The sequence below is a fragment of the Schistocerca nitens genome, chromosome 4 (genome assembly GCF_023898315.1).
Source record: "Schistocerca nitens isolate TAMUIC-IGC-003100 chromosome 4, iqSchNite1.1, whole genome shotgun sequence".
NCBI classification, from domain to species: Eukaryota; Metazoa; Arthropoda; class Insecta; order Orthoptera; family Acrididae; genus Schistocerca; species Schistocerca nitens.
The window spans coordinates 161,622,967-161,646,283 of NC_064617.1; the positions used below are offsets into that span (position 1 = coordinate 161,622,967).

General features: G+C 42.2%; 1 protein-coding gene across 1 annotated transcript in view; it reads left to right on the forward strand.

Moving 5' to 3' along the window:
• Positions 1–23,317, forward strand: part of LOC126252177 (carcinine transporter-like) — a 165,185-nt gene that overhangs the window by 123,866 nt on the left and 18,002 nt on the right. Inside the window, exon 7 of the mRNA XM_049953047.1 lies at positions 2,634–2,848. Within this exon, the coding sequence (XP_049809004.1) occupies positions 2,634–2,848 (215 nt within the window). The remainder of the gene's footprint in view (positions 1–2,633; positions 2,849–23,317) is intronic.

Genomic DNA, 23,317 nt, shown 5'->3' on the forward strand with positions numbered 1-23,317 from the left:
CGAAAAAATGGCTGACATCGAAATAAGTGTCCAAGGAATAGAAAAGCAACTGGAATCACACAACAGAGGAAAGTCCACTGGACCTGACGGGATACCAATTCGATTCTACACAGAGTACGCGAAAGAACTTGCCCCCCTTCTAACAGCCGTGTACCGCAAGTCTCTAGAGGAACGGAGGGTTCCAAATGATTGGAAAAGAGCACAGGTAGTCCCAGTCTTCAAGAAGGGTCGTCGAGCAGATGCGCAAAACTATAGACCTATATCTCTGACGTCGATCTGTTGTAGAATTTTAGAACATGTTTTTTGCTCGAGTATCACGTCGTTTTTGGAAACCCAGAATCTACTTTGTAGGAATCAACATGGATTCCGGAAACAGCGATCATGTGAGACCTAACTCGCGTTATTTGTTCATGAGACCCAGAAAATATTAGATACAGGCTCCCAGGTAGATGCTATTTTTCTTGACTTCCGGAAGGTGTTCGATACAGTTCCGCACTGTCGCCTGATAAACAAAGTAAGAGCCTACGGAATATCAGACCAGCTGTGTGGCTGGATTGAAGATTTTTTAGCAAACAGAACGCAGCATGTTGTTATCAATGGAGAGACGTCTACAGACGTTAAGGTAACCTCTGGCGTGCCACAGGGGAGTGTTATGGGCCATTGCTTTTCACAATATATATAAATGACCTAGTAGATAGTGTCGGAAGTTCCATGCGGCTTTTCGCGGATGATGCTGTAGTATACAGAGAAGTTGCAGCATTAGAAAATTGTAGCGAAATGCAGGAAGATCTGCAGCGGATAGGCACTTGGTGCAGGGAGTGGCAACTGTCCCTTAACATAGACAAATGTAATGTATTGCGAATACATAGAAAGAAGGATCCTTTATTGTATGATTATATGATAGCGGAACAAACACTGGTAGCAGTTACTTCTGTAAAATATCTGGGAGTATGCGTGCGGAACGATTTGAAGTGGAATGATCATATAAAATTAATTGTTGGTAAGGCGGGTACCAGGTTGAGATTCATTGGGAGAGTGCTTAGAAAATGTAGTCCAGCAACAAAGGAGGTGGCTTACAAAACACTCGTTCGACCTATACTTGAGTATTGCTCATCAGTGTGGGATCCGTACCAGATCGGGTTGACGGAGGAGATAGAGAAGATCCTAAGAAGAGCGGCGCGTTTCGTTACAGGGTTATTTGGTAACCGTGATAGCGTTACGGAGATGTTTAATAAACTCAAGTGGCAGACTCTGCAAGAGAGGCGCTCTGCATCGCGGTGTAGCTTGCTCGCCAGGTTTCGAGAGGATGCGTTTCTGGATGAGGTATCGAGTATATTGCTTCCCCCTACTTATACCTCCCGAGGAGATCACGAATGTAAAATTAGAGAGATTAGAGCGCGCACGGAGGCTTTCAGACAGTCGTTCTTCCCGCGAACCATACGCGACTGGAACAGGAAAGGGAGGTAGTGGCACGTAAAGTGCCCTCCGCCACACACCGTTGGGTGGCTTGCGGAGTATGAATGTAGATGTAGATGTAGATCTACAGCACCTCTCTAGTGCTTGTGACCATGTCGGTTGGACCCTGTTCGACGAGGGAACCTGCTCAGATGTGTCCCGATTTCGGTTGGTAAGAGCTGATGAGAGAGTGAGACGCAGAACCCACGAAACCTTGGACCCCGGTTGTCAAAAAGACATTACGAGTATTCAGGCTGAGGGTGGATACACAATAGTGAGTGCTGTGTTTACATGAAATTTAGTGGATCCTCTGGTCCAAGTTAACCAATCATTGACTGGAAATTGTTATGTTTGGATACTTGCGCACCATTTGCTGCTATTCATGGACTTCATGTTCCCAAACAACGAGGAAGATTTTACTCATCCTTGCCACTGGGCAACAATTGTTCCCGATTGGTTTGAAGAACATTCAGGATGATTCGAGCAAATTATATTTGCACCCAGATCGCTTGACATCAATCCCATCGAACATTTGTGGGACATAAGCTGGAGGTCAGTTTGTGCTCAAAATCCTGTACCGGGAACATATTCACAGTTATGGAGGGCTACGGAGCATCGCAGAACACTTCTGCCGGTTATTTCCAACGTAGTGGCACGTAAATTTGCTGCCCTACGAGCAAAAGGAGGTGCAACACATAATTAGGAGGTATCACGTGACATTTGTCACCTCTGTGCAAAATAATAATTCTTTTATTGAGATGAGAATTAAGTTCAAATGGTTCAAATGGCTCTGAGCACTATGGTACCTAACTTCTGAGGTCATCAGTCCCCTAGAACTTAGAACTACTTAAACCTAGCTAACCTAAGGACATTACACACATCCATGCCCGAGGCAGGATTCGAACCTGCGACCGTAGCGGTCGCGCGGTTCCAGACTGTAGTGCCTAGAACCACTCGGCCATCCCGGGCGGCTGAGAATTAAGTCTTTCTTTCTAACCCTGGTACTAAGAAATTAAATCTTCTTAACTATAGTGCAAAAGACAGTCAAGTACATAGATATTACACAGAAAAATTGTAACACAATTGAAATTCATATGATAGCTAGAGATGGAAGATATGACCAGGAGAGCATGCAGACGACTTACTATTTACCTCAAATTGTTTACTGCTTCGAGCAGGTCTGCGCACGTACTGACACAGTTCTCGCTGGTGTTGCTGGCTGGTGGTGTGGGCGTGAATCCCTTCCTGGCGCTGGTGGCGCAGGGCGCGGTCCAGCTGCCCTCTGTCTGCGCCGTCCACGTGTGTGCGGCGCGCTTCGGCCGCCGCTGGATCGGTGTGGGCTGTGCTCTGCTGGCAGGGGTCACCTGCGCAGCCACCGTCTGCATGCTGAATGGTAAGCCGTAGGTAGACTGTACACATTCTTCTGGAAGCTCTGTTGTGTCGTGCAGTATTTCACCCACGTTGTATGACATTCCGCGTTCCCTTCCTGTCACTTAGCTGTTCTTTCGTAATCGTTGAAGCCACTCATTAGCATCTCATACTTTATCGGAAGCATAGCGTACTGAATTTCAGAACGATAAGTTTAGAACTGCGACTCTGTTAGTCTCGTTCTGGTGTCGTAAAGCGCCTGTGCTTAAACCTGTAACCAACACAAATTCAACGAAAGAATTCACTTCAGTGCAAACTCTGATGCGTTGTACCCCACCCTGCTTTCGGGATGTATCAGTCACTGAATTCTTGGAGTGATTAATGAAAGTGATATGGATGAAATTGACTGACTGTACCACAATCAGGCCATTTCCAAGAGCCAAAATGTAGGTGGATAAAAGATATGTATGTGCACTTAATGTTAACATGTAGAGCTACATTTTGACAGAAATCAAATGAAATCGTATTTATCATCAGATTTCACAACCTGAAAAACATCGGCGTAGAAAGACAGTGACAAAACGAATACCTTCTGGCACTCAAACACTCACAGATCGATCTGAACATTAGAGGGAAAACTTCAGCAATTAGAAGTTAAGCATTTCTTCAGTAATATTTTATTCACTAACCAAATATCCGAATTATGTCTTCAGTTCCAAATGTACTGAAATTTCAACGATTTTGTTGACAATCTGCAGGTGGCACATTGTGTGTAATAACAATGGCATTATATAGTGATGTATAGTCTTGCAGGTGTGACGCAGGAAATGGTAACTGCGGAAAGTGGCTTAGGACTGTATGGGTGTAGTTGCTCAACAAATTTGAAACACATTTATTAATGACATAATGCAACAAAACAGAGAGCATGAGAAAAATTATTATACAAGAAAGGTGACCAGCACCCAATGCAAGAAATACACTTTACGACAGTCTTGTCTGTATGCAGGTCCACCTCCTCGATAAATTATCTGAAACTGCCCATCATTCGAATCGATCAGCCTACAACAGACAAGGTTTTCATCTGAGAAAAAAATACACATTAACTTAATATGTAACAAAATAATCCAAGCCAGTAAAATTCTTGCTCCTCAGACAGACGTAGTTTTACAATAACAGACAACACTGACAACAAGAAGCACTGAAAACAAGCTAGAATTAATGCCAGGAAAAGCATAATAACTGAGTAGACACCATATTCAAGAAAATAAAGCCCCAAACTACTAGAGATTCTTCTAATTAACAATAAACAATAGGCGTTAGAGAAACAGGACACTTGGAGACAGCCTACTCTTATACTGACAAAAGGACCACATAAATCCGACCAGTAATTCGAACTAGGCCTGCTATTATGTATCCGAAAATAAATCAGTTAAACAAAATCGAAAAGAGTGAGGGCTGGCCGGAGTGGCCGAGCGGTTCTAGGCGCTACAGTCTGGAACAGCGCGACCGCTACGGTCGCAAGTTCGAATCCTGCCCCGGGCATGGATGTGTGCGATGTCTTTAGGTTAGTTAGGTTTAAGTAGTTCTAAGTTATAGGGGACTGATGACCTCAGAAGTTGAGTCCCATAGTGCTCAGAGCCATTTTTGAAAAAAGTGAGGTACGCTCTGGGATACAATTCACCTAGAATCCTTTACTGAAACTTATTTTCGATACTAGTAATAGGCATTGCAGTGATCCCTTCTTAATGATAATACAACAGTGACACACAAACTCTGAAACAGAACCTGACACAATCACCTGCACGTAGGTGTTTTTTTTTTTTTCAACCACAACCAGTTCACCTCTCGCGCAACACTGATAAAGAGCGCATGGCACATTTCACCTCAAGTTATGTCTCGTCAGCATGACATTTCCTCGTGCCAGAACAAGAGATGATGCCTCGTATTTTAACAAGTCCCAGCTGACTCTAGCCCATACTCTTTTACTTTTTTGTTTCATTTGCCACTTTCTTTCAATCTGCATAAAAGAACAGACTGAATGTTGCACACGAATTGGCATGAATATTGCACTTATGATTTGGGTACTTTCAAATGTGATAGTTGTAACTAAACGTAATGTTATTTAAGAGGGAATATCTACATAGTGAAATGTCATAACAAAGTGAGAAAAGAAAATCTCTATGTGCTATCATTTGGCCATCTGGTGCACAGATATCTGTTTACCCGAAATCCGGAAGGTATCGGCTACTGGTCCGTATTCTGGACTTCACTACATCACACAGCAATACACTAAACAACATTACAATGCACTTGGTATCAGAACCAAACTGCATATCTGTCGGGATGGTTAGCCCCAGGTGCACTGAGACAGGTTTCTCAGGGCTGTGCTGCTGTGCCATATAAAGTGACGAGATTGCGAGATGGCATCAGGGTCTCATGAAGTCCTTCCAGGTCCTTCCAAAGGCTCGTCTTCTCACTGCTTCCTGAACATTAAGTGGATGTCAGGCAATGTTTGGTCTATTCGTCGTTTTGTCCCAGCCATGTAGGCTTGTAGTTCATTATTATTTTATATGTCTGCGGTTTCAGGTTGTGCCACAGTTAGTTATTCCTTATTATATAATGAAGAGCAAAAGATACTAGTACATCTGCCCAGTATCGTAGATGGCCCATACGAGCACGCCGAAGTGCCGCAACACGATGTGACATGAACTTAAAATGTCTCACGTAGTGCTGGGGGGTATTTACACAACGATCCTTCAAAGCTGTCCATAAATCAGTTTGAGGGCGTGGAGATCTCTTCTGAACAGCACGCTGCAAGGCATTCCAAACATGCTCAATAACGCTCATGTCCGCCGACTTTGGTGGCCAGCGGATGTTTTTAAACTCAGAAGAATGTTCTTGCAGCCACACTGTAGCAATTCTGGACGTGCTGGGCACCGCATTGTCCTGCTGGAGTTGCCCAAGTCCGTCTGAATACACAATGGACACGAATGGATGCAGGAGATCAGACAGGATACTTATGTACGTGTCACCTGTCAGAGCCGTATTTAAACATGTCAGGTGACCCATATCCCTCCAAACGCACACGTCCGACACTGTTATAAACCATCCACCAGTTTCAACAGTCCCATGCTGACTTGCAGGGTCCATGGATTCATGAGGTTGTCTCCATACTTGTACACGTTCATCCGCTCGATACAATTTGAAACGAGGCTCGTCCGACTATGCAACTCGTTTCCAGTCACCAACAGTCCAATGTCGGTGTCGAGGGGCCCAGGTGACGCGTAAAGCTTTGTGTCGTGCTGTCATCAATGGTATACGGCTGGGCCTCCAACTCCGAAAGCCCATATCGATGATATTCCGTAGAATGGTTCGCACGCTAACACTTTCTGATGGTCCAGCATTTAAATTGGCTGCAATTTGCGGAAGGGTTGCGCTTCTGTCACGGTTGAACGATTCTCTTCAGTCGTCGGTGTTCCGGTTCTTGCAGGATCTTTTTCCGTTCGCATGTCAGAGATTAGATGTATTATCGGATTCCTGATATTCATGGTACACTGGTGAAATGGTCGTAAGGGAAAATGCCCACTTCATCGCTACCACGGAGATACTGAGTCCCATCGCTCATGCGCCGACTGTAAACACTACGCTGAAACTTACTTACATCTTGATAACCTGCAATTCTAGCGCAGTAACCGATCTAACTACTCCGCCAGGCACTTGTTTTCTTGTGGAGGTCTTGCCGAACGCTGTGCCATACTCTGCTTGTTTACATCTCTTTGTAATTGAATACGCAAGCCTATACCAGTTTCTTTGGCGCATTACAGACTGGTGTACTAGCTCCTGATCTGATTTGTATCATCTTGTGCATTGGCACATCTCCAGACGATGTGTTCCAGGGTGCCGATTGCTCCACATTCACAAGTGTCTGTATTTTTAAGTATCTGGGATACGGACCATGACCTGACAGGTAGCGTACAGCACCCTTGGTTAGATGCAAGTATGTCATTCTTGTTTCTTTACGTTAAGTGAAACTTCTTTGTGTTTACTTAAACTGCAGACTGCAACAGAACCTATTGTCTCGTTACTTATTTTCATCATTTCAACACTGACCAATGGAATTTTCCCTGACAAAGACAACACAAACTTAACCTATTTATTTATTACCCACAATATTCAAGCCGAACGCAATCTGACTGCTCTCCAATGACAACATGACTTCAATTAATGAACAGAAAAGAATGGCCCTGAATTGGAAGAAATCCTAACAATAACCCATACTTTTCGTAAGTCACTTACCTAACAGAAATCTTCATAACACGAACTAAGAAATTACAGCAAGCAACAACTACAGCCATTTAAATAAAAGGATTCAAACTACTATATGCTCAAACTGAAAGGAGGCGTATGATTAGCACAGGAAAGATTCTGTTGAAGAGAAAACAATGTCTTTAGCAGATTTTACCATATTCATGCGACATCCAGTTCCAAAAATTATATAGTCGGCAATAATTCCACTACCCAAACATTGCCATCTACATCCGTCATTATATTACCATTCATCTCCTACCAACGCTGAGTCTCCACGAAGGACGCATGTCATTGCCGTCTGTTCGCTAGGTGCTGACTGCTAGTCCGTCCAACTACAGGGTCTATTACCGAGGGCGGAGAGCGCTGTCAGCGATACTAATTACAGTCTATAGCGCTGCCAACATGCAACCATATAAACAGGCTACTTACATACTGAGCCGTGCGCTTTGGCTTCTCTATCAGAGTAATGCCTCTCTGGTTACCGATGGTCGTCCATAGTTTAGTCTTCCGATCAGAGACGCTGGTCTGAGGGTCTTTGACTGGAAGACTGTTTAATCGTGCGCAGCGAGTCGCTTGCTCTCGAGTCCTTCAAGCTTTTCCCGTAGTGGTTTCGAAGATACTCCGCGAAGTGTCGGGTCACGCGCCTGCTAGCAGAGTGATGGAGCGTGCGCACGGTGCATTGAGTGGTGTGTTGTCCGCTGTGCTCATGCGGAGCCGGTGTGGTCGCTGAGTGTGAGTCCGATGAGAGCGCTGTACTCGAGCCTGAGAGAACCAATTTGCACTATGTTTACAAACAGCGGTGTCCGTTTGTTTCTTTTGTTGGTTTGGTGGCTAAACGGCAGTTTAAAACATTTATGCGTCCCACAGCCTGGTTACAGCAGAAGTACGAGTACAGTTACGCTATTATATGTTGTTTTGGAAAAACTAACACTAATAGTGTGGCGCCACGCCCCCCCCCCCCCCCCCCCCGTCACCAAAGTTGCCAATGGACTTGCAAAAATTGTATTTGTGTATCTGTTGTCTAATTGATTGTCTTGAGTAATTTCTCGAGTCAAACGTTTGTTTTAAGAAGGAAAAAACATACTTAAAGATTCTTGGGATCATTTCTACATATTGTTTATTGTCAGTATTACTCTACTATCAGCAGTCGGATTTGCAAAGCTAACAATGTTCCTTAATGTTTGTTATCAGAGTTTGCTTAAAGTTTTCTGAACTGACGGTCTGTGTTCTGAAGAGCCAACAATAAATCTGTTTTCAAGGTACGTTTGTAAAGTGGCTTCGCACCTTACGATTCCCCTCGCGCTCCTACGATTCGAGTTAGGAAGGAACTGGTAGTTTCTTATCCCTGTGTTTCCCCAGTACCAGATAGCTTGGCATAATCTATTAATGTGTGCTTTTATTTCCTTATTCGAACGGCTCTTGTGCCCAGTATCTCCTGTACCTTATCATAGCCATTGTTTACCTCTTTTGCTTAGTTCTGTGTCTAGAGCTAGAAAACCCAATATCAGCTCCTCAGTCAATGTTGTTCCATACCCGCCTGTCAGGCGTAAGTGTACACTTATCTGTGCTCGCCGTAGAGCCTGTGCTGTCCTTACTTTTCTTGATGTATGAGTTCAACACTCGACCAGTAGCACACAATAGCAAACATGATTGCGATGTGGTATCTTCTTGTGCCACTTAGTGGCAGCTAAACAGTTTTTCGGCTAGTTGTTGCTATGTCAATTGGAATTTTAATGCCTCTCTGTTACACAATTTCTACATTTGCATGAAAATTTTGCTTTTCTTCGATGTTAATTCCAGAGATACCTAAATACTGCTTTTTTTTTTTAAAGGTTGGTCATTTATTCTGATTTCGGGCTTTTTCATTGTTCATAATGTTCGTTTTAGTAACACACAAACTGCTTCATGAGATGCTATCGTTAGTTTATCTTCCACGAACCAGTTATTCAAGCTTTCAAGAACTACTCCAGTATTTCCTCTAATTTAGCATGTGTATTAGCTAATACTAGGCAACGGCCTTGCCGCAGTGGCTACACCGGTTCCCGTGAGATCACCGAAGTTAAGCGCTGTCGGGCGTGGCCGGCGCTTGGATGGGTCACCATCCCGCCGCCATGTGCTGTTGCCATTTTTCGGGGTGCACTCAGCCTCGTGATGCCAATTGAGGAGCTACTCGACCGATTAGTAGCGGCTTCGGTCAAAGAATACCGTCCTAACGGTCGGGAGTGCGGTGTGCTGACCACACGCCCCTCCTTATCCGCATCCTCCTCGGAAGATGACACGGCGGCCGGACGGTCCCGGAAGGGCCACTTGTGGCCTAAAGACGGAGCTTTTTTTTTTTTTTTTTTTTTTTTATTAGCTAATACTATAATGAGCATATCGTCAGCGTAAGCGATGCTGCCTCTATAGTTTATTATACTCTGAAGATGGTTCAGTTATGACCCTATTCCAACATCCCACAACTCTGGACCACGTACAGAGCCCTGTGGTCAGCGTTTTGTGATATCTTTCACAATTTTCTGTCCAGTAATTTCTAACTGCTCGTGCCTCTCTGTGCAGTAATCTCGTACACTGATACAGAGACATCTGAGACAGTATATGTGTTTCACTCTCTTAAAAAGACCACATCGCCGTAAATAATCAAACGGCCCAGCTATATCATTCGATAAGCCTATAACTTGCTTGTCATCTGACGTGTTCCCAATATTCATTGCATGATTTATCGCATCCTCTGCGGATTTCCCTTACCTGAAGCGGTACTGCAGGGGTTCATGCCTACTAACTCTCTGTGGCCCCTCAGGAGGCAGCACATAACTTTTTTCCTCTTCTTTGGCTAAATCATTCACCGAACTAATGGGGCTGGAAGTTTTCGGTTCCTTTGGATCTGGCCTTCCCGTTTTTACTAGTACAATAGTACAGGAGGTTTTCCAGATTATGGGCACCTGACACTGCAAAATATATTCTGTTAATAACACTCTTATATATGACACAATTTGGTCCACTAGCTGAAGCAGTACTTATGCCAGTATTGTATCAGATCCTGGTGCTTTTTTTTTAACTTCATTATAGCCATTCTCACTTCCTCCAAGGATAATAGAACACTGTCAGTCACACGCGGATCTAGTAATTCAGAGCTAAGATGCTGATGGTACTCAGTGTTCCATAATTGTGTCGTCCAGCACCCATGTACTTAGTTGGAACTGCCAAAATGTCTTCGAGTCTTTCGTCATCGTGTCGTCGGTTACTCTCAGGGGTGGCCCAGACTCCATCAGGCTAACACCACTGAATGCCGATTGAACTTGCTTCTCTGTCTTCGCAGCTGACTTTGCTCTCAATTACTCGCTTGTCGTGCTTCCCCTACGACTTTCTGCAGGCTCTGTGTGTCTTTTCGCTTCCACCCTCCATGATGGCAGCGATCGCCCAAGCCTCCAGACACACAGAGCCACTATCATTATCTACTAGCAGCTACTCTCTATCTACATTCGCAGGAGGAGACAACTCCCTGAACGTGCCGCTTTGGGCAATGAAGACGGTCAAATGGCACGCCATCCACGTCCCAGTGCTCTTCACACTCTCACGCCACTCCTGTCGAAGCCCCCCTGCGCTGTCTCTGAGTTGTTCATGATTCTGTGCGGCACACCAGACTGCTTAGAGTCTTCACGGCTGTCACTCACAGCCAATCCTCCCATTGTCGTGCTTCCTGTTGTGCAAAGCCATGCACGCTCTGTTGGGCCAGGGACGCATCATCACACTGCTGCCGGCCGAATTGGCCGTGCGGTTAAAGGCGCTGTAGTCTGGAACCGCAAGACCGCTACGGTCGCAGGTTCGAATCCTGCCTCGGGCATGGATGTTTGTGATGTCCTTAGGTTAGTTAGGTTTAACTAGTTCTAAGATCTAGGGGACTAATGACCTCAGCAGTTGAGTCCCATAGTGCTCAGAGCCATTTGAACCATTTGAATCAGTACTGCTGCTAAACTGCTAAGTAGGGCAATAATTCCGCTGCGCTCTCGGTCACTGTTTCATTGGGCGCGTATATATCGCTGCTTTGCTTGACGAAATCTGTATTACGTCAACATAAATTTCTTGTCTGAAAAATATTTTTTTCTTTCATACTGCTTCTGTTAAGAGATTTTCAAGGTGCATTAAGTGTAACATTAATTGCTCTCTTGGATGCTTTAGTTAAAACATTTCATGAGCACCATCTTCTCACATCCTCCACTGACTACTATCCAGTAGCTACTCATCCCTTAATCAAGAAACCATCTGTAACGCCAGAGTTTCTACAACACTGACATCTCTGTTAACTAGTTGTAAGAGGTGTTCTAAAGATATAGTTCGAGATAATAGATTAGTAGAAAACTTGTGGACCACTCTCTGTATGTTGCTCAATAAAGTGGTAAATGCTCAAACGTTATTATGTCCTTTTGTCGACCTGCTCGTATGATCGTACACAAAGCTATGTAAAAATTAAACTAAAAATTAAACCGGTACTAAAAAACTCTTGAAAACGAAAAATTAAAAAAAATACCTGTTGTCCCTTTAGTATAAGTAGTAATATTTTGGTCTTAGCGTCGTATCGTCGGTGAAACGCTATATAAATTTAAAAAATAACAAGTTAACAGCATTTACCCTTTCTAGAAGTACATACCGTCACTACTGCTGGGTATAAGCCTCTTCTATTTGAGTTTTTGTGTATCCATCTTTGATTGCGATTGGAGGTTTGAGGAGTTCGGCCGTTCACTTATGTAATAAAATGAAACACCTACAGCCTTCCATACGACGTTATTTATTATACAGCTACCATCTTCAATGCACCATCTTCAGACCATAACTGACGCTGAGGGCGTTAACTCTAATCATATACACGATTCCATCAGTGGTAAACAACATTTATGAACTGGTTTCAGTAGACTGTAACAATGATGTTTTGTCATGGAGACACAACATCGTTGTTACAGTCCACAGAAACCAGTTCATAGATTTTGGCCATTGATGGCCAGTTAATGCCTGAAAACTGTCTACTGAATCACCGAAACTGGTTGCCATATAATAAATGGCATCGAAATGGGGGCTGTAGGTTATTACATATTCTGTTTGACGTCATCTCTTCCAGTCCTGCGTGCCCCGCACCCAAACCTCAAAATAGCTAGTGAACTTATAATTACTTATTATACAAAACATGAAAACTAATCTGTCTTTAACTAGCCTAAAATTGTTCAATAATAGAGCTACCTATTTATTTTACATCACATTTTTATATAATTACATAAGAACTTAGAGTAATGCGTTAATCTGTCTTACAAGGCCAACATCCTGCAGTGACTTGATGGTGGTTTTCTAACTCACGCTTCAAACTACGAGCGCGAGTCGCGTGGCGCGCGGTATGCAGCGAGCTGTGTAGTGGAAGGGGGGGGGGGGAGGAGACTTAACAAATGTGGCGACCCGAACGGGCAGTTGCGGGAGGACAGGTATCGCTGACGGTAGTGTCCTTATTTCGTAATAGATTAAGTAAGACTTAGACTCAACGATTTGATATTGTTTTCTCAATATTTACCTACGTTGCCGAGGTAGATTACTTGTATTAAAATTTCAAATTTTATCAGTTTTAGATGTAGTCGATTTTTAATCTATATATTTAGTGGTCCCCTGACGCGATGATGCTTTAATCGAAATATTACGACTTACACTGAATTTAAAGGGCAATACGTATTATTTTTTCACTTTTCATTGTTTTTGTATCGGCTTTCTTTCATTTATACTTTATTTCATGCTTTTTCATCTGTATTGTTTACTAGTAGACACGGTACGAACGACATTGTATCGTCGTATTCACACAAATAAATGGGGTGAAACACGAAATGGCGACGAGCATTCTTTTTCACTTACGCGATTTCAATGTTTCCTTTTTAATTCACACAGTCACTCATTAAATACGTTTTATGTATATTTAGCTTGTTTAGATAACATAACAAAAGGAAGTATCGATAATATTACACCAACTAGGAAGAAAGTGTGCTTCCACTGCGCTCTCTTGTTATGGGCTGCCTAAACTATTAAGGTAAAACCATTTGTTTTAATACTGAATTGTGGACGTCAGAAAGGAATAGAAAAATGCCCGCAAACTCATGCGTTTATCTTTAACAGCTAAGTCACAATCTCCATTCTTCTGCTCTGTGGGTACTGAAAGGGCAACTTTAAAAGACCAAAATCAACAATGTGTCAAGCGATGAAGGTTAACGGATGTTCTCGTGGTCTGTTATTTAGATCTCTTTGAGCTCTACAATCTGATACCACTAACTTAGACGTAGCTCTTGTGTATTATGCAGCGTATACCAGCGTATACCAAGCGCGCTGGCAGAAAACAATTCTACTTAAATTAACTGATGAAATCCGAACGGCTAACTAGACCTTCATGGAACATTGACAAGATCCATTACGATTCAACCAACTTTCAAGTAAATAATTAAATAAATAAAAACAGCATTAAAATCAGAAATTTTAAACATTGTTATAGGTTGAAGTCCAGCAACCGTGCGTTAATTACTGAATATACCTGTTGCCACCTCGGCTGCATAAAATTGTTGTCAAATTGACCATGGTTTCTACAGCTCTAAGACTTCTTCATCAGAATAAAAATTGCATAGAATTACCTAGAAAATATAACGACATGGGTCAAAAATAAAATACAGAGGTGTCCGACAAAATGTATCCACTGTTTAAAAGTCCATAACTATCAAACTAGTTGACGGAATTGTCTAATTTTTGGTGAAAGTGTAGCTTAAAGTAAAACTTAAAGATATTACTATAGGTGTTCGAAATGGTCACCATTAACATCCACACACAAACGATGCCGCCGAACTGCAGCACGAACAACTGACTGCAACGTGTTCAGTTTGATATTTGCACATGAATGTACGATGGATTCTCGAAGTTCATCCAATGTGCATGGCTTTTGTCGATAAACGACGTCCTTTTGTGTTGCCCACAGGTAAAAGTCCAGAGGAGTTAGGCCTGGGAGAACGTGGTGGATACTCCACAGCACCTATTTGGCCTATACATCTTCCTGGTAGATTTTCGTCGAGATACGCCCTAACACGTTTTCGGTAATGGGCTGGGGCACCATCTTGTTGAAAGTAAACCCTTTTGTCTCCATAGATGTCTCGGATGGCAGGCAAAATGAATGTCTGAAGCTTCTGAAGGTACACCTCACGAGTAACTGTGCCGTCAAAGAAGAATGGCCCAATCATGCCCCGGTAAGACAACCCACACCACACATTTACTGCTGGCAAATTGAAGGCTTTGTCTACATGGACGTTCGGATTTCCCGCGGCCCAGTAAATGAAACTGTACCGATTTACTGTACCGTTGAGTTGGAACTGTGCCTAAACAGACCACCAATTATCTCTGCAAACTCTTCATCGTTGCGCACCATGTTAGTAAACCACTCGCAGTACTACGATCTGGGTAGTCCTCGTTCATTGCGTGTAGCAATCGTGTAGCACTTCCACTTTGCTGTCTTCAAAATTCGCCGAACACTTTCACGGGCACATTTTCTCACAGACCTCTGTGGTGAGCGAGTGAATTGTTGTAACACACGACGGGAGTTCGCTAGACTTGTTACTATTGCAGGTCGTCCAGGTCGTCGTTTGTGTACATCTTTCACACACCCTTCGGCTTCAAATTTGTCTCGAATGCGACAAATCGTTAAACCTGTCGGTGGCTCTGTTTAATACTCATTTCGCCATTGCCGTTGAACCTCATTGATGTTTTCTTACTTAAAATACCGCTTCAAAACTGACTTCCTTTCATCGAATGTAAGCCTTGCGCCAGCCATGTTTACTCGAGTAACTAGGTGCAACTAAGAACAAAACACTGACTATCTGGCGACTGTCATCTGACAAAACAAAATAAAGCAATACACTACCAATGATGAGACAACTCCGTCAGTGAGTTTGCCAGTTCCGGACTTTTAAACAGTAGATACGTTTTTTGGACCCCACTGTATAATTAATAACATGAATCCATATACTGTTACAGTGTACTTAGATGTAATCACATCATCGGTGAAAAACATCTGAGCAAAAATGCCCTTGTCAAACTGAAGTAATCACAAGAATAAAAATTAAACTGTAAAAATATGACATGTTTGTCAATTGGAATAAAATGTTCCATCGAATTACAGTGGCAATCCCGAGGTCGCTTAGAGCGAAACAACTGCATCAAACTGCCGCTACCGTCAGACTAGACGGCTAAGAGGCCAACGCAGCCACGAGTTGGACACGAAAACAGATTCACGCCGTTTAGCAGGATCTGATCGAATTACAGACAAGTGCAAATTGACTGTGTGGAGAATTTAAGATTACAGGCAACAACAGGAATCGGTAGACGAAAATTACAGCTTACCGTAAAAGGTCTTATCTTATAAATGAAATATAGTTCAAATGTACATAAAAAATGTAAAATTGGAAAGGAAACCGAAGTTTAAGAGTCTACATTGAGGAGACTATCTCTATTCAGACCATTTTTAACTATCGTCTCTATACCTTGAAAAATATTTTAATTGCGTAATTGCAGCTGTTCGTTCAATATGAGATCGTCCTTCAGAGATAGATGTTGAAAAATCTCTAGCTCTTCCAAGAAGTTAAGCCTAGAGCCTTTTTTTCCGAGTACAAGATCTGGACGTCTTTCACATCTTTAGGATTATGTACCGTGATTAACCAATTGTTAGCGAAAGTTGAACTGGGAACATTGGTGCCTTTTTTGCCGAGAAGGTGTTCCTTAAATCTTGTCGAAATAGCTCGGCCTCTTTCGCCTGTGTAATACGCAGGACAATTGACGCAAATAATTTTATAGACACCAGAATTATGCAGAGTGGAAAGCATAGATATGAAGCTATGTATGATGTTACTTTTTAAAGAATTATAAGAGGAGAAGGCTCATTTTTTAAGGCTGATTATAATATTCAAGTTGATGAATTTCGTAGTAAGAAAATTCAGAATCGCATACGATGTTTGTCACAGAGTGAACAATTTACTGCGGCAGAAGCACAATACTCGTACACATCCCACTTATAAGGGGACCAGTTAAGGTCAATTTAACACCTCTCGAGGACAGCAAATCACTTCGGAAACATGTTATTGTGGAAATATGCATCCAATTAGAATGGCGAAAACCACAAGAAAAGAAGAAACAAACATTTCCGAAAGTAATAGACGCCGGGAAAGTGGAAGCAAAATCACACACCAAAAAACAATTTGAAACGCTAATAAACAACGCGCAACTACAGGAAGCAACGGAAGGACTGGTATAAGTCCTAAGACAAGCTAAAAACCCTAGTAATAAAAGAAGAAAGAAACAATTAGTGTGTAGCCGGCCTAAGTGGCCGTGCGGTTAAAGGCGCTGCAGTCTGGAACCGCAAGACCGCTACGGTCGCAGGTTCGAATCCTGCCTAGGGCATGGATGTTTGTGATGTCCTTAGGTTAGTTAGGTTTAACTAGTTCTAAGTTCTAGGGGACTAATGACCTCAGCAGTTGAGTCCCATAGTGCTCAGAGCCATTTGAACCATTTTTTGAATGAGTGTGTATCACACATCAAAAAGACGTACTAGGTGTAGCGATGCATGGGGCATCAAATTTGTTATCAAAATCAGTAAATTACTCAACGGACAGTACTTTTCAGTATAGGTATTTCATTCATTCCAAGCAAATATCGATTCGTGACGTCATTGTCTAGAAACTAGTTGACCGTAATCTGAATCCGTTTTAGCAAACTAATCGTTTCTTTCAGGTGATAAAATTTTATTGATTATAAAATACAAGATTTTGAAGTTTATTCGGAATGGAAAATGTTAATCAGTAATTGCCGGCATAATTTATCTGTTTAATATAAAGGTGTTTTGAATTTTGTGAGCATGAAAAAGCATGAATTTATGCGCTGCTTTTACTCTGAGACGAGGTATCACTTAGAGTGCTAAAAGTGCGCATATACAGTTTGCTGACCTGTGCGGTGAATTTTACTTTTTGTTGTTTTGACCCGAATGGAAACAAGTCCAGTTTCATTTAGACTTTACGTGAGTTTACAAAAGAGTCGTTTAGCCCATTAGGGAAAACTGAAACCTGGGCGCTCAATTTGAAATACGTTACACGCTAGTACGTGATCGAGCTGCCCATTGAATTGCGTGCGATAGTTGCAAACGCGCTCTGACTTAATGCACGAAGTTAGAAATTAATTTTGCCGGCCGAAGTGGCCGTGCGGTTAAAGGCGCTGCAGTCTGGAACCGCAAGACCGCTACGGTCGCAGGTTCGAATCCTGCCTCGGGCATGGTTGTTTGTGATGTCCTTAGGTTAGTTAGGTTTAACTAGTTCTAAGTTCTAGGGGACTAATGACCTCAGCAGTTGAGTCCCATAGTGCTCAGAGCCATTTAGAAATTAATTTTGACGCAAGTGCTGATTTGAACGAAATGAACCGAAAGTTTATTCAAAATATCGAGGTTCTGTTTTAGTTGAGACACACATCACCTTGTTGATCACGTTGCATAGCAACATCGTGATGCAGATTAACTTATTCATTAGAACGATTTGCGACGTAGTAAATCCCATTACACATATAAAATGTTACACGAAATTTGCTGTCCGCATGGGAGTATGAGAGTGATTTTATTTCCAGACCTGCCAATAAACCAGTGGTTTCAAAAGTTAAATTGCTAACTGTTGTGTAGCTTCATTGATTGTCCCAAGCCACTATTGAACGTTTTGTATCGTGTCTCTTCACGAGAAATCTCAAGAAGCCGGGATAAATAATTAAAAAGAAGAAGACTAAAGAAGAGGCATCGGTACATAGGAACACAACACGAACTAAAGAAGTTGTGTTGGAAAACCTACATTTCTCCGAATTTAAGCGTACAATCGATATATCTACCGAAAAACCCTAAAAGAATATAAGAGAATATTCTGGGACAGAGAAGGAGAGAAACTAGTGGAAGAAGCCACAAACGTTGGGGCACGCTCATGAAATGCACCACTAAATCGTATGAAAGAATGGGAGACACACTTAGAAAATATACTTAAAAAAGTGGCACTAAAAGGCTACCAGTAGGGAAAAAAGAAGGCAACATTTGCTATAGAGGACGTCAAGTATCCCATTAACAGCACCAAGAACATGACAGCCGTAGGCCTTGAAAGCTTGTATAGCGAGCGTATTAGAGACGCACGAATAATGTCACCATCGTGAACAGAACTGTAGAGTAAGTGCACAGAAATAGCCTCCAATTCAGGACACTGGAGACAATAATAAACGTGCTATATGAAGGGAAAGGAGACCCCAGAGACCTCACAAAATACAGAGGCATAGCAATGGAATACTTGCCTTTAAAAATACTCCACAACTGTGAGTAATAGCGTAAAAAATGAAGGAAATAATCAACGAACGCCTCCCCAGAAACCAAACTGGATTCAGGACTAGTAGATCTTGTCTGATCGCAGTAGAATTCCTGCTAAAGTGTATATGGGAATTTCCTGAAGAGAGAGAAAATTTCACTTAGTATTTATAGACTTCAGAAGCCTTTGAGCTTATATACATAAAGCTAGTGATAAAAAATTAAAGGAAGCCCTATACAAAATCAAGATAAAACACGAATCATAAGTGCAGTACAATGATGAAAGGAAATACGAAGCTAAGAAAAGTAATCAAACGGAGCCAGAGGAATAAATTGTATAATCCAAAAGGATGGGCGTAATCTCGCACGGATTTTCAGGCGATATTGTGATACGCTCAAAAGATATTACAAGGCTACAAGAAGTAATAAACGATACGGAAAGTCTATGCGTTGAATGTGACTTCGAAATAAGCACAGTAACAACAGAACCAAATGGTTCAAATGGCTCTGAGCACTATGGGACTCAACTGCTGAGGTCATTAGTCCCCTAGAACTTAGAACTAGTTAAACCTAACTAACCTAAGGACATCACAAACATCCATGCCCGAGGCAGGATTCGAACCTGCGACCGTAGCGGTCTTGCGGTTCCAGACTGCAGCGCCTTTAACCGCACGGCCACTTCGGCCGGCTAACAACAGAACCGATTGGGCTCATAAATGTAGGAGAAACACTTGCAGCGGCAATGATCTTCGTACGGGAGGGAGCAAACGTTGGTGTCACGATACAAAAGAAGTGCCAAATGTTTCACGAAATATTTAAAAGGGAAAGCACTGCAAGCAGTAATGATCGTTCACGGAATTCAGCATATCAGATTCCTTTGCCAAGAGCCAAAATCTTGCAGTGCTGTTGTACGGTATTCAAATTGGCGGACCACTTCTCACAGTCAAAAAACTAACATCACAAGAGAAAGACGACCCATATAATGGAAGCAATCACGTGTCCAAAACCATGCATTCCAGTCTCATATAATTCTTCTTTGAAGACCTACGGACAAACATAATACTATCCAATACCAACAATTCGGAAACATTTTCAAAAATAATTAAGGAAAAAAGGGAAGATAGTCCAAGAGAACATTATGGCACAGGGGCGATGGTTGACCGATCAATGACGAAGGAAAACTTAACGATGAGACACCTCATCACCAGAATGGCAGTCTATGGTTTCCGCCACCTTGTCTGCTACAACACAGCATATCAGGAACCTAGAGCAACGTGTGCGTCTAAACAGAGTAACGTAATAGGCGAGCGTTACCACATACCGTAGAACCCTGCACCTAAGAACATACGCTGAGTATGCGGCTGTGTAAACCACAATCCGTAATATTTCCATTTTATTGTGTTTTCTTTCCTCATGTTGGCATTCTGTTTCCTATTGGTTTATTTATCAGTTGTCACATTTGTGTTTGAAGTTCACTTTTGCTATTTAAATTTACATATTACCATTTAGAAGTGATGAGTGCAGCAGTGAGGGCTACAAATTAGCGTGCCGGGTTGAGAAATCGATAGATTTCTGTACTTTTCTGTTTGGCATCAATAGATGAGTGACAGCAGTGCAGATAGTCACCGACATTTGCGCCGTGTATGATTATAATGCCATTGGGCAGAGCATGACATGAAAATGTTACCCCATTTTTAAGGAGGATCGTTTTGGTTTTCGTGACTCTCCATGTTCAGAACCACCTTCAGGGTTCGGTAAGGAACGTTTGAATGCATTAATCCACAACGATCCGTGTCAGTGTACTCGAGAGCTGTCAAATGTGAGGAACTACGATCGTTCGACCATCTGTATCATTGAATTCATATTGTCCTCAGTTAATTGTGTACTGAAGGTAGCGGTACTTCTTTGTGTCTGCCTGATACGTTCTTTTCATCCATCACTGAACGGTCGCCCAGTTCGCTCAATACAACGTGAAGTGACATATTGAATTCTGCAGACAACATAACCTGTTAACTGGTTGGTTGTACCGGTGTTGTGTCGGATTCTCCTTCGGAACGTGTTGTGTGTTTTAACACTGATACGTACGGTATATTTCTTGAACAATTCTACGGTTTTGACTGGGACTGCCCCCGAGTAGGATAAATTGGCGATCTTAGACTCATTGTACTTCAAACTTTCTCTTTTTAATGTAACTTCATCAGTTATAACTCCTATGAGTGTTTTACCTGTGTGACCAGTTATTTTTATGACGGTTCCGCTATGAAACCGTTTGTGGCAGCCGCTTCTAGTAAGATCTCTAATTCTTTCTAAATTTCATCGTCTTGTAGTGACATGTCCTTATGGTTTCGTATCACATAGGCTCGCTTGTGGCACTTGGACAGCAGGAATCATTAGTGATTGTACAGTCTGTAGTAGTCGGATTATGAAGTAGGTAGAGGTGTGGGATATTTATGTAACTGATATTTCTTTCATGAATTTGATGTTAGATGTAAGAAGAAGCTTCTGAGAAGAAACAAGTCAATGATACTGATTCAACACTTAAACTTCTGCACTTATTGCGTGAAAGTAGGATTAAGAACTTTCTTGAAGAAACTGACATTTACAGTTACCTCAATCGTCTATACGATCTGCTTGATGGTGAGATTTCAGAGATTCATTTAGAAAGTTCTGCTATTCTAAATGCAAAAAGTAACAGGCATGGCCATCCACAATTAGTCCCATTTGACATAGATTTCCTGAATTAACAATTTCTACAGATATGCATGTATCTTGGTTTCATAATGTTTACGTGCCTTCATGAGCCACGATTAGCAGCCCGATGTACCCAGTGCGCTCAACTGCTGCCAACACAGCCTCGCACGCGACCACCTTCAAGCAAACAGAGTAGACATTGCACTTCCGTTACCTAATGGGTTCCATTACACTCCTAACGATGGAATTCATAATTACAGCTAATTCTACTCTCTGCACTTTATTAGACCTGCCAGGATGATCGGAACCATTGCCTGCTGAATATGCAACCTGTGCTGGCACAGATGGACCTTCAGCTGCTACTGATTCCTGCAACCTGCTTTTAATGCGTAAGTGGATGACCCAAAAAGTAGTACCCAGTTTTACCTTTCGCCCAAAAACGGGCATACGCCACTCATCGCTACAAACCGTCAGGTGTGTGTCGATTGGCAAGGACGAGCAAATATGCAGGCACTGCGACATCAGACAACCCACTCGACAGTTTAGGCACTGGTCTCAGGTCTCAGGTGCCCCAAAGGCTGAAGAACGCCGTCTGTTGTAATCACAGATTGCTACTGTTCAGAGGCAGTGGCCAAGGTTCCCCTCAGTTTGTACACAACAGGTGCTGTGAAATCAATGATCATTCAAACCAAAAGGAGTATAACGGTGACCTAAATAGTCTCTGGACTCAGTAGAAGAGTTGTTTCGAATTCTCTCTTCACTTAATTCAAACAATGAAAGAGTAGCAAATTTTACGGAAAAACTGACAGTAAGGTAGCACACATGAGTAACAGAGTGAAATACACATAAGTAAGTCAGTATTTGACAGGAGGCCCTGAGAGCAAAAACTAAATTGAATCCTGTATAAAAACGATATACTGTTGCTAACGCTATTGGTCTACTAGGTTGCCCAGTTTCGGTTATCAGTAATATTATTATAATTAATTCTGTAGATCTAATTATAATTAACGTTTCGTGCTCCATACTTCTTCGTTACATGAGTCACCTATAAAGATTCAACGTACATAGTAAAATGAATCTACACTGATCACTGAGAAACTATGTCCATAAAGCCTCGCTGTCACTCTAAAATAGCATAACTTGGAAATTATTAGAGGATCGTCGTTCTTTGCAAAACGTATAACAGATCTCAACGTTTTTCACCTTCATCCTTTGCTGCATGACTTGGGTAACAACGGAGTGGTGACAGACCAGAACAAGATGCACTGTGACAGGGTATACATAATCCAAATCATTAACAACATACTGCGGAACTATAGATACCAGTCTGGGAGGACATTGTGAAAGGAAGCATAATGGTTTGAACAGTTACTCCTGCCACAGATTGAGAGGCTACATTCGCCCATCATCTGACAACACGATGGAGTACATTCAGTTCCACCGCGGTATGTGCCGAATGACATTTACACCGAAGAGGCTGGGTCTTCATGGCCTCATTACAAGCTGGTAGACCTATGTTGCGGGGCTATGTTACCGACCGCCTGTACACCACACTTTGCTACGTACTTGCGCGAATCAATAAGTATTCATCACTACTGATGCTGCAGTGCTGACATCTACAAGGGCAGATCGACACCACCTTGATTTCTACGACCGCCGAGTGAGGCAAGGCTGAACTTTTTTACTTTTATTTTTTTGGCTCTCTTACACGAGGTATCTTCATAAGGACGAAATTACGATATTCTTTGCCTGGAAACATATGTTAAGTTTCAACATTCCTTACTATCTATAACAGTTGTGAATACGTTTCTTATCTGAATACATTTTACCAACACCTGTTATTGCATAGCGGTTTCTTCGGTATGTAGGATAATGCTTTTTGTGTTGCCTCTTGGTAATCATTGTAGAAGGTGTACCTGACCAGCTGAGTCACCGACGCAAGGTCTTCAGGTACAATGGGTATAAAAGTCACCAAATAAATTAAATGATGTCGAGTGAGAATCTTAATAACACCACAGAAGATAACAACGAAAATTACTTTGATTTTTGGGCGTTCTGCTGCTCCGAGATGAATAAGATAAGCGGCCTGCTGGAAAGATGGGAAGTAAAATCGATCTTCAGACT